Source organism: Crocuta crocuta, unplaced genomic scaffold (genome assembly GCF_008692635.1).
Source record: "Crocuta crocuta isolate KB4526 unplaced genomic scaffold, BGI_CrCroc_1.0 scaffold26, whole genome shotgun sequence".
Taxonomy (NCBI): domain Eukaryota; kingdom Metazoa; phylum Chordata; class Mammalia; order Carnivora; family Hyaenidae; genus Crocuta; species Crocuta crocuta.
In genome coordinates, this window is record NW_027532249.1 from 16920279 (window position 1) to 16934104 (window position 13826).

At 36.6% G+C, this 13826-nt stretch overlaps 1 protein-coding gene across 1 annotated transcript in view; it reads left to right on the top strand.

The window, feature by feature from the left end:
- PSMA8 (proteasome 20S subunit alpha 8) overlaps positions 1-13826 on the top strand; it is a 51541-nt gene that overhangs the window by 23938 nt on the left and 13777 nt on the right. Inside the window, exon 3 of the mRNA XM_077778173.1 lies at positions 12051-12175. Coding sequence (XP_077634299.1) covers positions 12051-12175 — 125 coding nt within the window. The remainder of the gene's footprint in view (positions 1-12050; positions 12176-13826) is intronic.

Genomic DNA, 13826 nt, shown 5'->3' on the forward strand with positions numbered 1-13826 from the left:
TTGATTTCAGCTCATGTTGTAATCTCAAGGTTCAAAAGCCCTGAGAATGATCTCTCTCTCTCTCTCTCTCTCCCTTTGTCTGTCCCCCTCAAAAATAAGTAAACCTTAAAAAAAAGGGACATATCGACCAATAGAATATAATGGAGAGCCCAGAAATAATCCTCATACATGACCAAACGATTTTTTTTTTGACAGGATTGCCAAGACCATTTAATGGGTAAAAGACCGTCTTTTCAACAAATGGTACTGGGGAAACTGAATATCTACATGTAAAAGAAAAAAGTAGAGCCTTACCTAACATTGTATATAAAAATTAACCCAAAATGAATTAACTAAGCATAAAACCTAAAGCTTTAAAACTCAGAAAAATACATAGAAAAGTTTTGTGAGATTGGATTTGACAGTGATTTTTTTGGATTAAAAAAATGTAAATTGGACTACCTCAAAATTGAAACTTGTAATGCATCAAAGGACAAAGTCAACAGAGTGAAAAGGCAGTCTATGAAATGGGAGAAAATATCTGCAAAATTGTATATCTGATAAAGGATCGATAATCAGAATATATAAAGAATGCTTAGAACACAACAACAAAGAAGCAGACACCCCAATTCAAAAATAAGCAAAGAACTTAAAAGATATGTCTCCAAAGAAGACATATGAATGGCCAATAAACACATGAAACAATGTTCAACATCACTAATTATTAGAGAAAATGCAAATCAAAACCACAATGAATCACCACTTCACATCCATTAGGATGGCTATATAAAAATAATAATAATAATAATAATAATAAAGATTAACAAGAATGTGGAGAATCCCTTGTGCACTGTTGGTGAAAATGTAAAATGGTGTAGTCACTATAGAAAACAATATGGCAGTTTCATAAAAAAGTAAACATTGAATTACTGTGTGATCCAGCCATTCCACTTCTGGGTATGTATCTCAAAGAATTGAGAGCAGGGACTCAAACAGATATTGTATACCCACATTTATAGCAGTATTAATCACAGTAGCTAAAAGATGGAAACAACCCAGGTGTCTATCAGTGGATGAATCGGTAAACATGATGTGCTATATACATATAGTGAAATATGATTCAGCCCTAAGAAAGAAGGAAGTTCTGAAACATACAGCATGGAGGAATCTTGAAGACCATATAGTAAGTGAAATAAGCAGTCATAATAGGACTATGTGATTCCACTTAATATGAGAATACTAGACTAGTCAAATTCCTAGACACAGAGAATAGAATGGTGGTTGCCAGGGTCTGTGGAGGAGGGGGAATGGCAGGTTATTTCATGGGCTTAGAGTTTCAGTTTGAGAAGATAAAAAATTTCTAGAGATGGGTGGTGATGATTTCCCAACACTGTAAATATTCCACTGAACTATAAACTTAGAAATAGTTAAAATGGTAAATTTTATGATATGTATTTTACTACAAGAAATCATCTTAGTTTAAAAGATATGGAATGCTTTAACTTCTGGTGTGCATAATTTTCTGACTCTAATATAAAAATAATTTTAATATGAATTTGACTTTTTAGCAGAGTGAAATAGCATTTAGTATAATTCTCCCCCCACATGTTAATTGATCTTTGCAGTTGGAAAATACCTAAATGTCTATTGTTGGGAAGTAGTATAATTAGCCATGGCATATCCAAGCAGTTGCTTAAAAGTACAGGCTCTGGAACCATACCTGCTGGATTCTTAGCCAAACTCCACTACCCACTACATCTATAACTGTGGGCAAGGTACTTAGCTATTGCTTCTTGTCTCAGTTTAGTCTTCTTTTTGTTTTTTAATGTTTATTCATTTTTGAGAGAGAGACAGAGCTTGAGCAGGAGAGGGACAGAGAGAGAAGGAGACACAGACACTGAGGCAGGCTCCAGGCTCTGAGCTGTCAGCACAGAGCCCAAAATGGGGCTCGAATCCATGAGCCATGAGATCATGACCTGAGCTGAAGTCAGATGCTTAACTGACTGAGCCACCTAGGCATCCCAGTTTAGTCTTCTTTAACATGAGGTGAAGGATAGTGTGTACTTTATTGATTTATTACAAGAATTAAATAAATTAATGCATAAAAAATTAGAACAAAGTCTGGCATATATTACTATTATTACACTACAATTACTACTACTACCATGTTATCATTCTTATTTAGTAGCAGTTAAAAAAGGAGGCCACAGGATCTAGACATATTGACATGGGAAAGTATCCACAATATATGTTAGTGATATTGGGTTACTGAATGATGCATATAATTTGTATGGTAGCTTTTATTCCCACTGTTGGAATATGTTGTGTTGGAGTATGTCAGAAAAAAAAAATAGTTTCATCTTGAAAAAAAAAACACATTCTTTTGTCAATGTTGTTGTTATGTTGTACTTTTAATGTTTATAAAACAGCCCTTATGAAGAAAAAAAAATCAAAGAATTTGAAAAAATAATTCATGTACCATGTAGAATTCCATTTAAAAATAGAAATTTTACATTGTGATAGTATCTTCAAGATAAAATTGTCGTGCAAATTTAAAAGCACTAGACACAGGACTTAATTCTCCTAGAGATTGCTTATTTATAGGGACAGTAAAATTGCAGGGGTTTTTTAAGTATTTATTTAAATTCCAATTAGCAGGGGCACCTGGATAGTTCAGTCAGTTGAGTGTCCAAGTATCCAACTCTTGATTTTGGCTCAGGTCATGACCTCACAGTCATGGGATAGAGCCTGGCATCGGGCTCCTCACTAAGCATGGGGCCTGCTTAACATTCTCTCCCTCTGCCCCTCTCCCCCACTCACACACTCTCTCTCTAAAGTAAAAGATAAAAATAAAAAATTCTAGTTAGTTAACATACAGTGTAATATTAGTTTCAGGTGTACAGTACAGTGATTCAGCACTTCCTAACAACACCAGTGCTCATCACAAGTGCACTCCTTAATCCCCATCACCTATTTAACGTATATTCCACCCACCTCCCCTCTGGTAACCATCACTTTGATCCCTATAATTAAGAGTCTTGTTCTTGGTTTGCTCTTTTTTTCCTCCCTTTGGTCATTTGTTTCATTTCTTAAATTCCACATATAAGTGAAATCATATGGTATTAGTCTTTCTCTGACTGTCTTATTTCACTTAGCATAATCTCTAGCTCTATACATGTTGTTGCAAATGGCAAGATTGTGTTCTCTTTATGGCTGAGTTATACTCTATTGTATATATATACACCACATCTTTTTAACAGATTTTTTTAATGTTTCTTTTTGAGAAAGAGACAGAGTGTGTGTGAGTCTGGGAAGAGAGGGGGATACAGAATCCAAAGCAGGCTCAAGTCTCTGAGCTATCAGCACAGCTGTCAGCCTGACGGGGGCTCAAACTCATGAACCATGAGATCATGACCTGACCCGAAGTCAGATGCTTAACTGACTGAGCCATGCACGTGCTCCCCCCCACATCTTCTTTATACATTCTTCAATCAGTGGACACTTGGGCTGTTTCCATAATTTCGCTATTGTAGATAATGCTGCTATAAACATTGGAGTGCATGTATCCTTTTGAATTAGTATTTTTGTATTCTTTGGGTACATAGTATGATTGCTGGATTGTAGAATAGTGGTATTTTTAACTTTTTAAGGAACTGCCATACTGTTTTCCAGAGTGGCTGCACTAGTTTGCATTCCCAATAACACTGTAAGAGGGTTCCTTTTTCTCCACATCCTCACCAACACCTGTTGTTTCGTCTCTTAATTTTAGCCATTCTGACAGGTGTGAGGTGATATCTCATTATAGTTTTGATTTGAATTTCCCTGATGATGAGTGATGTTAAGCATCTTTTCATGTGTCTGTTGGTCATCTGTATGTCTTTGAAAAAATGTCTGTTTATGTCTTCTGCCCATTTTTAAATTGAATCGTTTTGTTTTTTGGTGTTGTTTTAGAAGTTCTTTACATATTTTAGATACTAGCCCTTTATCAGATATGTCACATCCTCTCCCATCCATAGGGAGAACAAATCATGTTAAAATGTCAATTCTACCGTGGAATGCAAGCCCTATCAAAATACCAACAGCATTTTTCACAGAAGCTAGAACAAACAATTCCAAAATTTGTATGGAACCACAAAAGACCCTGAATAGCCAAAGCAGCCTTGAAAAAGAAAAGCAAAGTGGGGGGCATCCCAATTCTGGACTTCAAGTTATATTACAAAGCTGTAGTCATCAAAACAGTATGGTACTGGCACAATAATAGACACATGGATCAATGGAACAAAATAGAAAACCCAGAAATGAAACCACAACTATATGTTAATATCCAATGGAAAAGACAGTCTCTTCAACAAATGATGTTGGGAAAATTGGATAACAACATGCAAAAGACTGAAACTGGACCACTTTCTTATGCCATACATAAGAGTAAATTCAAAAGGGATTAAGGCCCTAACTGTGAGACATGAAATCATAACTCTCCTAAAAGAGAGCATAGTAATTTCTTTGACATCAGCCTTAGCACCTTCTTTTCAGATAAGTCTCCTGAGGCAAGGAAAACCACAACAATAATAAACTATTGGGACTTTATTAAAATAAAAACCTTTTGTACAGTGAAAGAAACAATCAGCAAACTAAAAGATAACCCATAGAATGTGAAATTGCAGTTTTCAATTGTATCTTTAAATAAAATGTGTTCTCTTTTCCTAGCCATTCAGTATTGATTCGTGTAACTTGCTATTTCTTATGTTAAAAGAAATAACTGTATTACTCATATGGTTTGGCATATGTATTACTAAGTTTTTTCTTGTGTCAGTTATGTCACTGTTTCCTAGATATACTTCTATGGTTCTGTGGTTTTGGATAATATTTACATTGTAAAGGGGAAGTAACTTAGAAATCTCTCATCACATTTTCTAATTGAACAAAGCTTTTAATCCATAAAATAGGCAAAGTCAATCTCTTCCCATTTCTTTTTCTTATATAACATTTTACAAATTTGTTTTAACTTTTTAAGTGAACTCTACCCCAACATGGGGCTTGAACTCATGACTCCATGATGAAGAGTTGCATGATCTACTGACTGAGTCAGCCAGGTGCCCCGCATCTTTTTTTTTTTTTTTTTTTAATGGAGACCACTCCATACCATGTATGTGAAAACCCAATAGAGAAATCGAGTTATAGATTTTTAACATTTTAAAAATAAGCTCTATGCCCAATGTGGTTCTTGAACTCACCACCCCAAGATCAAGAGTCACATGCTCTACCGATTGAGCCAGCCAGCCACCTCTCTCATATAACATTTACAAAGCGAATTGGTTTCTCCTTTAACTATCTGATTAAAATTTGCACCCTATCCATGAGGGTTAAGGTGATTCTCAGTGGTATATTGTGACAGGTTCTTCATTGTTGACTACTATTATCTATCTTCAGGGACTGACAATTAATCCAGGTTTGTAGAAACAGAATTTGATATGGTAGGAAGTGGAACATGAATTTGTGAAGTGCAAAAGACTGATGGTTATGTGAGAAATGACAGTTTCAGAGATTTTGTGAATGCATTTTCTGGGCAGTATGGTATTAAGAGAGTGGGGAAAGAAACAGGCCATGTGAAGGTCAAATGCCGAAAGTCTTTAATAGAAATGTTTGCAGGGAAGGCGGTTAAGAAAGTAGACTAGCAAGGAGACCCTGAGCTATCTTATGCCTGAAACACAGCTAGATCAATACCAAGCCATTTTGAAATTGGCTAGGAAATTGTTCTGATGACTAACACAACAATCTGCATAACTTTAGCCACAGAACTCAGTAGATATGCAATGCAGAGAGGTGAACTGGGGGAGGGAAAAGCCTCGGAGAATGGGGAGCTCTTTTTGTAGAGAGAGGACAGAGAAAGAGAAAGGGGGGAAAGTGCGGCATATTGGAACATTGGAATCATGCAAGAAGAGCACTCTCTCGCAAGTAGCTGGAGAGAAAGAGAGAGAGTGAAAACACTCTCAGGGGACTGAATAAGAAATTTGTTCCCCAAAACCATTTATAGGAGGAAAGGAGAGGATTTCAATACCACCAGGATTCTATGAACAGTAGAGCACAGAGTCTTAAGTTTCAGAGGTCAGTGCCTGGCAGTGCTCTGGTGAGGAAGCAAGGCAAATCTCCAGAAATAGGCAGTGTGGCCTGAAGGGTCCATGTGCCACATGGGGAGAAGCAGTTCCCCTCCTTGGAGTGCACTTGGTAGGAGCCATAGGGCCTCACCACAGGCAAAGGTCCCAGCAGACCCCAGAGAGCAGCCATGTTTGCTGATATTGGGACAAAGATGCCAGAGCGCAGTAAAGCCTGGCACCAGCCGTGTGATGTGATTTGCCATAAACTCTGAACCTCTGCTGCTGCGCAATTGTACAAATGTTTTCTGGGGCAAGCCGGCACGTGGCCATTGCTCAGCAAGACCCTCCCCCAGAGAGTCAGTGCAGCTCCAGGCTGCAGGAGTCTCTGAAGCGTGGCATTTTGAAACACAAACCCATCTGAGATAAAACTCTGGAGGGAGGTGCCACCTGACAGGCAGACAGCTTGGACAGGGTAGCGGCAGGAAATGGATGGAGGCCTGAAACAAAGGAGGGGTGCTTGATTGCTGGTTGGTGAGAGCCTGAAGTTCTTGTGCCAGAGACTAGGGAGCCGGGCACAAACAGGCATGCACACAGCACATATGTACAACACTTACCCCAGTAAGCTATGCAGCACCACCTAGTGGAGCATGGAGTCTTTACACCAAGCCCTGCCCAACTGTGCCCTCCAAGCATGTCCCTTAGAAGACCAGTACAGGTGACTCCACCTGCTTAGTATACAGACTATAGAAGGCTTCATAGTTTCAGTCCTAGGGGAAACTGGAATCGCTTCTCGGCCTTTTGGCTAAGATCAAGTCTAGGGGAAACTGGAGGTAACTTCATTTGGGTTTCATTCTGTGTGCTGGTTCAATTATCTGTTCATTTTCTTTGCTTCTGTTTTTATTTTCTTTTTTCTTTTCTGTTTTTTCTTTCTTCCTCATTCTTGGATACAGAAAGAAACATTTATTTTTGTTATATAAGTTTTTTAATTTTTAAATGTTTCTTTCTTTTATTTTCCTTTCTTCTCTGTTCTATCAAGCTTCTTTCAGTAAGCAGACCAAAGCATACCTAGGATCTAGCTTCCTTTATTTGATGTTTTGTTTTGTTTTTAATGTTAATTTATTATTTTTTTTTTCTTCCTCCAAATGGCCAAATGAAGGAATTCACCCCAAAAGAAAGAATAGGAAAAAATGACAGCCAGGGGCTTACTCAACACAGATATAAGCAAGATTTCTGAACTAGAATTTAGAACCATGAAAATAAGAATACTAGCTAGAGTTGAAAAAAGCATAGAATCCTTTTCTATGGAGATAAAAGAAGTAAAATCTAGTCAGGATGAAATTGAAAATGCTATAAGCGAGATGCAATCTCAAATGGATGCAACGATGGCAAGGATGGACAAACCGCAGCAATGAATCTGCGTTTTAGACGATCAAATTATGGAGAATAATAAAGCAGGAAAAAAGAGGGAAATAAAGGCAAAAGATCACAATACAAGACTTAGAGAACTCAGTGACTTATTAAAAAGAAATAAATCTGAATAATAGGTGTCCCAGAAGATGAAGAGAGAGAAAAAGGGGCAGAATCTGGCTTGTGTGAGCAAATTATAGCAGAAAACTTTACTAATCTGGGAAGGATATAGACATCAAAATCCATGATGTACAGAGAACTCCCATTAGATTCAACCAAAACCAACATATCATCTCAACTAAGGCATATCATAGTCAAATTCAAAAATACACAGACAAGGAAAGAATTATGAAAGCAGCAAGGGAAAAAGTCCTTAACCTATAAGGGAATACAGGTGAGGTTCACAGCAGACCTATCCACAGAAACTTGGCAGGCCAGAAAGGAGTGGCAGGATATATTCAATGTGCTGAATCAGAAAACTATGCAGCCAAGAATTCTTTATCCAGCAAGGCTGTCATTCAAAATAGAAGGAGAGAGAAAGAATTTCCCACAAACAAAACCTAAAGGAGTTCATGACCGCTAAACCAGCCCTGCAAGAAATTTTAAGGGGGGGCTCTTTGGAGAAAAGACAAAACAAAACAAAAAAGACCAAAAGCAACAAAGACTAGAAAGGACCAGAGAACATCACCAGAAACTCCCAACACTATAGGCAACACAATGGCACTAAATTCATATCTTTCAGTACTCACTCTAAATGTCAATGGGCCAAACACTCCAATCAAAAGACATAGGGTATCAGAATGGGTAAGAAAACAAGACCCATCTATATTCTTACAAGATACTCAGTTTAGACCCAAAGACACTGGCAGATTGAAAGTAAGGGGATGGAAAACCACCTATCATACTAATGGTCATCAAAAGAAAGCTGGAGTAGCCATACTTACATCAGACAAAGTAGATTTTAAAATAACTGTAACAAGAGATGAAGAAGGACATTATATCATAATTAAGGGGTCTGTCCACCAAGATCTAACAATTATAAACATTATGCTCCAAACATGAAAGCACCCAAATATATAAATCAATTAGTCACAAACATAAAGAAACTCATTGATAACAGTACCATAATAGTAGGGGACTTCAACACCCCACTTACAGCAACAGACAGATCATCTAAGCAGAAAATAAACAAGGATAATGGTTTTGAATGACACACTGGACTGGAAGGACTTAACATATATTCAGAGCATTTCATCCTAAAGCAGAATACATGTTATTCTCGAGTGCACATGGAACATTCTCCAGAATAGATCACATACTGGGTCACAAATCAGCCCTCAACAAGTACAGAAAGATTGAGATCATACCTTGCATTCTTTTGGACACAGTGCTATGAAACTCAAAATCAACCACAAGAAAACATTTAGAAAGACCACAAATACCTGGAGATTAAAGAACATCCCACTAAAGAATGAATGGGCTAACCAAGAAATTAAGGAGGAAATTAAAAAGTACATGGAAGCTAATGAAAATGAAAACATGACACCCCCAAACCTCTGGGATGCAGCAAAGACGGTCATAAGATGGAAGTACATAGCAATCCAGGCCTTCCTAAAGAAAGAAGGAAAGTCTCAAATACACAACCTAACCCTACACCTAAAAGAACTGGTAAAAGAATAGCAAGTAAAGCCCAAGCCCAGCAGAAGAACGGAAGTAATAAAGATTGGAGCAGAAATCAATGTTATATATTAAAAAAAAAAAAAAACAGTAAAACAGATCAATGAAACCAGGGGCTAGTTCTTTGAAAGAATTAACAAAATTGATAAACTCATAGCTAAAAGAAAAAGGAAAGTATCCAAATAAAATCACAAATGAAAGAGAAGAAATCACAACCAACACTGCAGAAATCCAAACACTAATAAGAGAATATTATGAGCAATTATAGGCCAGCATATTAGGCAATCTGGAAGAAATGGACAAATTCCTAGAAACATATAAACTACCAAAACTGAAATAGGAAGAAACAGAAAATGTAAACCGACCAATAACCAGTAAAGAAATTGAATCGGTAATCAAAAATCTCCCAACAAATAAGAGTCCAGGGCCAGATGGCTTTCCAGGGGAGTCTACCAAACATTTAAACAAGAGTTAACATCTGTTCTTTTGAAGCTGTTCCAAAAAGATAGAAATGGAAGGAAAACTTCCAAACTCATTCTATGAGGCCAGCATTACCTTGATTCCAAAACCAGACAAAGACCTCACTAAAGAGGAGAACTATAGACCAATTTCCCTGATGAACATGGAAGCAAAAATTCTCAAAAGATACTAGCAAACCAGATCCAATAATACATTAAAGGAATTATTCACCACAATCGAGTTGGATATATTCCTGGGATGAAGGGCTGGTTCAATATCCACAAATCAATCAGTGAGATGCATCACAATAATAAAAGAAAGGATAAGAACCACATGATCCTCTCAACAGATGCTGAAAAAGGATTTGACAAAATACAGCATCCTTTTTTTTTTTTTTTACAAATAGTTTATTGTCAAATTAGTTTCCACATAACACTCAGTGCTCATCCCCACAAGTGTCCTCCTCCATGCCCATCCCCCCTCCCCCCCACATCCATCAGTCCTCAGTTTTTGTCAGCATTCAAGAGTCTCTCATGGTTTGCCTCTCTCCCTTTCCCCCACCATTTCCGCCCTTCTTCTCCCCCTTGTTCCTCCGTCAAGTTCCTCCTAATCCTCCTATACGTGCAAACACATGATATTTGTCCTTCTCTGCCTGACTTATTTCGCTCAGCATAACACCCTCAAGGTCCATCCATGTTGCTACACATGGCCAGATTTCATTGTTTCTCATTGCCATGTAGTATTCCATGGTATAGATAAACCACATCTTCTTGATCCATTCATCTGTTGATGGACACTTAGGCTCTTTCCATGTTTTAGCTATTGTGGAGAGTTACAGCATCCTTTCTTGATGAAAACCCTCAAGAAAGTAGGGATAGAAGGATCATGCCTCAAGATCATAATAGCCATATATGAAAGATCCACTGCTGACATCATCCTCAATGGGGAAAATCTGAGAGCTTTCTCCCTAAGGTCAGGAACAACAAAGATATCCACTCTTACCACTGTTATTCAACATAGTGTTGGAAGTCCTAGCCTCAGCAGTCAGACAACACAAAGAAATAAAAGGCATCCAAATCAGCAAGAAGGAGTCAAACCTTTACTCTTTGCAGACGACATGATACTCTATGTGGAAAACCCAAAAGACTCCACCAAAAAACTGCTAGAACTGATACATGAATTCAGCAAAGTCACAGAATATAAGATCAATGTACAAAAATCAGTTGCATTTATATACACCAATAATGAAACCACAGAAACAGAAATCAAGGAATCGATCCCATTTACAGCTGTACCAAAAACTATAAAATATCTAGGAATAAACCTAACCAAAGAGGTGAAAAATCTATACACTGAAAACTATAGAAAGCTTATGAAAGAAATTGAAGAAGACACCAAAAAAAAAAAAAATGGAAAAACTTTCCATGCTCATGGATTGGAAGAACAAATATGGCTAAAATGTCGATACTACTCAAAACAATCTACATATTCAACGAATCCTTATCAAAATAACACCATAATTTGCTAGAACATACAATCCTAAAATGTGTATGGAACCAGAGAAGACCCTGAATAGCCAAAGGAATCCTGAAAAAGGAAAACTAAACAAAGCTGTAGTCATCAAGACAGTATGGTACTGGCACAACAACAGACACATAGATCAATGGAACAGAATAGAGAACCCAGAAATGGACCCACAAACATATTGCCAACTAATCTTTGACAAAGCAAGAAACAATATCCAATGGATAAAAGACAGTCTCTTCAGCAAATGGTATTAGGAAAATTGGACAGTGAAATGCAGAAGAATGAACTTTCTTACACCATACGCAAATATAAACTAAAAATGGATGAAACGTAAGATAGGAAGCCATCAAAATCCTAGAGGAAAGGGGCACCTGGTTGGCTCAGTCAATTAAGTGTCTGACATCGGCTCTCACGGTTCATGTGTTCAAGCCCCATGTAGGGCTCTGTGCTGATAGCTCAGAGCCTGGAGCCTGCTTCAGATTCTGTGTCTCCCTCTCTCTCTGCCCCTCCCCTGCCATCTCTCTCATTCTCTGTTAAAATAAATAAATAAATTTTTAAAAATTAAAAATAAACCATTTTCTTTAAAAAGTAAATTAAGGGGTGTCCGGGTGACTTAGTTAAGCATCTTTCTCTTAGTTTTGGGTGGGATAAAGCCCCACATTGAACCCAGGCTGAACCAAAATAAATAAAATTTTTTTGAAAGTAAATAAGAATGCATCAGTTTAAGTGTTGAATGTCAGACAAATGATACTCTATTTTACAAGAACTACAAATTCTTTATAATGGACATATGTTGATAGAAAAAACAATAGACATCACAAGAAAGATTTCATAGTTGCTAAAAAAAAAAACCTTTTGACAAGAAAAAAGCCATTCTTTTTTATAATGCATTGCCTCCTTTCATAGGACTGACTGCTGATGCTAGAGTAGTAATAAACAGAGCCCGTGTGGAGTGCCAGAGTCATAAGCTGACAGTCGAGGATCCAGTCACTGTAGAATATATAACTCGCTTCATAGCAACCTTGAAGCAGGTAAGCCAGTGTCCCAACAGATTTCTTCAGGCTTTCTTCTTTTGCATCATTATGGTTCCTGTCATGGGAATACTAGTAAATCTACTCAACTCCTTATTCCTTCAAACATTTACTTCATATTAACACTCTATTCCAGTGGAATGGGTTGATTTGATCATTAAAATGCTCAATCACTATCAATTCTGGGAATCTATTAAAATTTAAAAGAATAAATCTCATATTTTAAGGGAATTTCTATACTTTTGGAGATACAGTAATGAAAACCTTTTTCTTTTTCTTTTCTTTTAAGTTTACTAAAGAAATACCCATGATTCTTTCACCTGCAAACCTAAACAAAACAGATCATGTTTGGATTTGACTTCTGAATCCATAGATAGATACCCTGGTTGACATTACGTATAATCATGATGTATATAATAAGTATTTGTTCTCTTACTATCATTTTATGTGCCCTTTATGTATGCCAGTATAGTCCTTATGCATACTTACTATTCTTACTAACTACGTAATACTGTTTCCAGTTGCTCACTGGAAATTATTTAGATTGTTTCCAGTTTCTTTCCCTTTTTCATTCTCTTTCTCAATTTAGTACTTTAATGGCATTACTCTATCTTTGTCACAGCTTTTAGTTTTCTTTTTTGAATTATATTGTTAAATTAATTTTCAGTGTGAGATTACTAGATTAGATATTGTAATGGGCTTTAAGACTTTTGTTATATGTAGCTAAATTGCTTGCTAAAAAGATTGAACCAATTTTTATTGTGCAACCAGCAATGCATAAATGTATCCCTAAAGGATCATCAGCCTTGGGTTTCCATTTTTCTTTTATTTTGCAAATAAGTATAACATAGTACTATAATAGTTGTTTCAATTTGTATTTCATAATCAGTAGTGAGGTTGATTTTTTTTCTACATGCTCATTTTGCTATTTTCATTTCTTCTAGTGTAAACTATCTTTCCTTTTGACAGGCACTCTTGGTTGTTAAGAATATGCCCCTAGGAGCAAATTGGGGGTTTGAATCCTGACTTTGCTACTTCCTAGTTAATGCCATGAGCACACTATTTAGCCTGTTTTTTCTTAATTTTCTTATTTATGGAATAAACATTACAATAATACCTACTTATTGAGCTCCATTATGGATTAAATGATTTAATACGTTTAAAACATTTAGAATACTTTCTGGCATTGATTTTGCCATTGTCCATGTAGAGATTTTTTATATGCTATATATTCTTGATACTAAACTTTTAGGCTATATACTTATAAAAAATTAACTCTATTTTGTTTTTTTACTTTAATTCATGTTTCAATTAAGTCCAACATTTTCATACTTTTCTACTTTATTTGCTTTGATTTTCTCAGTAGTTAAAATAGTATCCACCAAAAACAAGATGTAGAGCATTGTACATACCAGGTTCCCAATTGTGGTTTTAGTTTTTCTTCTAGAAATATAAAGGCTATACATAGAACATTTAATATACATTGTAAACCTGTAATAGTGGGGTTGCTACTGGGAAGGGGCTTGGGGCTCTGAGACAAAAGAGATCTTTTAAATTATTCTTTTGGACTTTTAAATTATTTTAGGGGCGCCTGGGTGGCTTAGTCGGTTGAGCGTCCGACTTTCGCTTGGGTCGTGATCTCGCAGTTCGT